This window comes from Paroedura picta, chromosome 3 (assembly GCF_049243985.1).
Source record: "Paroedura picta isolate Pp20150507F chromosome 3, Ppicta_v3.0, whole genome shotgun sequence".
Taxonomy (NCBI): Eukaryota; Metazoa; Chordata; class Lepidosauria; order Squamata; family Gekkonidae; genus Paroedura; species Paroedura picta.
In genome coordinates, this window is record NC_135371.1 from 5,045,113 (window position 1) to 5,049,101 (window position 3,989).

Sequence of the window (3,989 nt, forward strand, 5' to 3'; positions counted from 1 at the left end):
ATCATAATAATATTAACATTAAACTTTAACAGAGGTAACAGAGTATAACGATGCAAACAGGTCCAGAGATGACCGCATGGGTGGATTTCTAGAAGGGAGGGAGCAGGGGCCCTGGAGATATTTCTGGTCACCTGGTCTCAACCAAATGCCTGGTGGAAGAGCTCCCTTTTGCAGGCGCTGCGGAACTATAAGCACCCAATGTTGTGCCAGCTGCAGTGGATGCCAGGGGATTCCAGTGGAGCCCTTGATGAAGTTCAACATCTGGATGTTGCCGTTTGGCACCCTTAATGGGCTGGACTCAATGTATCTGTGAGAATGTCATTCCCAATATACCCCCCTTAGAGCTTTATGCTCTCAAACCATTATGCTCTCCTGGTGCCTCATCGGAACCAAGTGTGTCTTTTGTCAACCAGGACCATGGCCTTTTCAGCTGTGTCCCCAACTTGGCGGAACAACCTGCTGGCTGAGATCTGGGCCCTGCCGTAGTTATTACAGCTCCACCTTGTTGTTCTGCTGGGTTTATGGTTGATTGTAGGCCCCATCCTTTAACAATGGCTGAAAACATCTACTAGGTTATTACTATAACATAAACTCAGTTGGGCCTATTTTGCACGGCCACTGAAACGGCGGCATGGAGAATGCAGAGGAGGAAGAAGCGAAGCAAACCGCTTGCGCACGGGACGGAATGCAACGCAACGGCGGCAAACCCCAGAGTATCCGATTATGCACGTGGCTACTCCGGAGTCGCTTCTGGTTGCGCCCTGGTCCCGGGAAGCTCCACTTTCTTCCGCATCTCGCTAACACGGCTTTTTCAGCGGCGTACGTTGACTCTCCGCCCGGTTGCCACCTGCAGCGTGCATAATTGGTGATTTTAGCCGCCGCAAGTGCTGGAAAGGAGCGGCTGAACATCCTAAATGCTTCCCATTTTTAATGCCCCCCAGGGTATGTATGGGCTCCTGTAAAAATGCAATATACAGTTTTTAATGTAAGATATATATTTTTCCGGAAAATGGATGTGTAGAATCTGTAGAAATAAAACATTATTCTAGTGGAAAGTAGTTTCCAGTTTATTCAGCCACTGCTTATCCCACAGGGATGTGCAGGGGGTTGGACTAGATTACCTTGGAGGTACCCCCAACTCTATGATTCTAGGGAATCCATTTTTCTGCTTCTTTAAAGAGACAAGTTTCCACCCTCACCAGCTGGCAGATTGAGATTAACGATTAGCTGCTGACTAAGCATTTACTTCCATGATTTGTTACTGTCATGTGAAGGAAATTTCCTTCAGCAACTATAGAAAGTTCACTTGTGAACTGTGCTATTGTTTTCTTCCAAGATCTGTAACTAGTATGTGTCATAAGGAAATTTATTTCAGTAATATATCAGACGTTAATGACTGGGGAGGGCACTGGCAAACCACCCCGTATTGAGTCTGCCATGAAAACGCTAGAGGGCGTCACCCCAAGGGTCAGACATGACCCGGTGCTTGCACAGGGGATACCTTTACCTTTACCTTTAACATATCAGAGAGTTCAAATTTCAGGTGAGTACGGAGGCAACACGGGCATTAGAATCGCAACAATGATTAACACTCTACTGAGAGTCAAATTCCATCTTGGCACTTCATCCTGAGATGGTCCTTGATATTAAGATCAGGCCTCACTACAATGATGTAACATTTGGGGAGGAAGATGCAGCCCAGCAGCCCAGCACTGGAGGCCAAGATGGAGAAGACCTGCACGGCGACCATGTATTTCCCCTTGGTGCTCAGGTAGGTGGGCACAAAGGACACCCAAACACTGCAGAAGACCAGCATGCTGAAGGTGATCAGTTTGGCTTCATTGAAGGCCCCAGGAATCTTCCTGGCCAGGAAGGCCATTGTGAAGGCGATGGCAGCCAGGAAGCCCATGTAGCCCAGGGCACCATAAAACATGGCCACAGACCCCTCATTGCATTGCAGTATGATCTGTCCATGCTGGGAATACATGTCAAACTCTGGGAAAGGGGGAGAGATGCCCAGCCAGAGGGCACACAAGCCAATTTGAACAGTGGAAGAAGAAAGGACAATGGACTTTGCCAGACTCTTCCCCACCCATTTCCTCATGCTGTTCCCTGGCTGGGTGGCCATGAAAGCCACCACCACAGTGATCGTTTTAGCCAACACAGAGGAGATGGCAACTGAGAAGATGGTGCAGAAGGCTGTTTGTCGGAGAAGGCAGGTCACCCTCCTTGGCTGGCCAATGAATAGAAGGCAGGACAGGAAGGAAAGCAGGAGTGAGATGAGAAGAATGTAGGTGAGGTCTCGGTTGTTGGCTTTGACTATCGGTGTTTCCATATGTTTAATGAAGATCGTTAGGATTAGAAGAGTGACTATGGACAAGAATAGGATGAAAACAATGAAGGCAATCCCCAAATTCTCCTCATAAGAAAGGAAAGTAATCTCTTTGGCAATGCATCGAGTGTGGTTGGAGTTGGGATACTGATCGTCTGAGCAACTGGTGCAAAGTTCTGCATCTGGAAGGGGAAAAGAGGCACTTCAGCTTCATCTTTATGTCATCCATATCTACCAGTCATTACATTACATAGCCTTACAGTCAAAGTCCATCTGGGTGGCATACCCAGGAAATCCTTGGGTTGCCGATACCAAGAATGAACCAGGAACACTGCCTTGCAAAGCTTTTCAATTATATTAGAACGAGATGAAGAACACAAGCTGGTGAGGTAAAGAAATCCAGGGAATAAAGATTTTGCCTTTGATTTATTTTTATTTTTTGCCTCACCAGTGTTCTTCATTCTACCGTCTTGTCCGCAGACGGGTCTTTCTTTTCAGATAAGAGAAAAACGAAATCAGCAGGACAATGCTTATTTGGTGTTAAATCATACAATTTCTGGGCAATTGCCCAGAAATTATATGATTTACACACCAAACAAGAGTGGCTGTGAGACTTATCCTTTTGGCCTGCTGATTTCGTCTTCCTCTTCTGTAACATTCGGAAATCAACGGTGTCGTTGCTTTTCATTGAATTCATCATGGCATCGTGGCAATCTGGGTCTTTCTTGTCTGCAAATAAGCTTTTCCTTTATGGCATTCCTTGTCCTTCCTGTCTTTCGGCTCAAGGTAACTTGCAAGTTAACAAGCTTCAGGAGCACAAAAACAGCAGTCCCTTCACCAAATAAAAATCCGACAAAGACAATTTTAGAGCGACACAGAGAAGGAGAGAGGGGTCAAAGCCGTGCACCTATTAGAACAACTACAATGATTAAAGAATATTTATTAAGAGTTTTTACATTCTCTGCAGAACTGCCAGGGACAGCTCATAGCTCAGTGATATGATTAAACCAAAACACATCAACGATTAAACATTTTTTTTAAAGGGAGGGAAGGGAGGATTGCCTCTTCTAACAGAGCTGCTATCAAAGTATCGCTCCCTAAGTAGACTGCAGCTTTCTAATGAAAATCTAATAATAATCTAATAGGTAAAGGTAAAGATCCCCTGTGCAAGCACCGAGTCATGTCTGACCCTTGGGGTGACGCCCTCTAGCGTTTTCATGGCAGACTCAATACGGGGTGGTTTGCCAGTGCCTTCCCCAGTCATTACCATTTACCCCCCAGCAAGCTGGGTACTCATTTTACCGACCTCGGAAGGATGGAAGGCTGAGTCAACCTTGAGCCGGCTGCTGGGATTGAACTCCCAGCCTTATGGGCAAAGCTTCCAGACGGCTGCCTTACCACTCTGCGCCACAAGAGGCTCTAATAATCTAATAATAATCTAATAATAATCTAGTCTAGTCTAGTCTAGTCTAGTCGAATCTAATCTAATCTAATCTAGTCTAGTCTAGTCTAGTCTAGTCTAGTCGAATCTAATCTAATCTAATCTAGTCTAGTCTAGTCTAGTCTAGTCGAATCTAATCTAATCTAATCTAATCTAATCTAATCTAATCTAATCTAATCTAATCTAATCTAATCTAATCTAATCTAATCTAATCTA

General features: G+C 45.2%; 1 protein-coding gene across 1 annotated transcript; it reads right to left on the reverse strand.

Annotated features, from left to right (window-relative positions):
* Positions 1-1,603: 1,603 nt before the first annotated feature.
* Positions 1,604-2,793, reverse strand: LOC143833857 (vomeronasal type-2 receptor 26-like). Its single transcript, XM_077330083.1, has 2 exons — positions 2,781-2,793; positions 1,604-2,514 (listed from the first exon to the last, which is right to left on the reverse strand). Exons 1-2 carry the CDS (start codon positions 2,791-2,793, stop codon positions 1,604-1,606), a joined length of 924 nt encoding a protein of 307 aa, XP_077186198.1.
* Between the last annotated feature and the right edge of the window lie 1,196 nt (positions 2,794-3,989).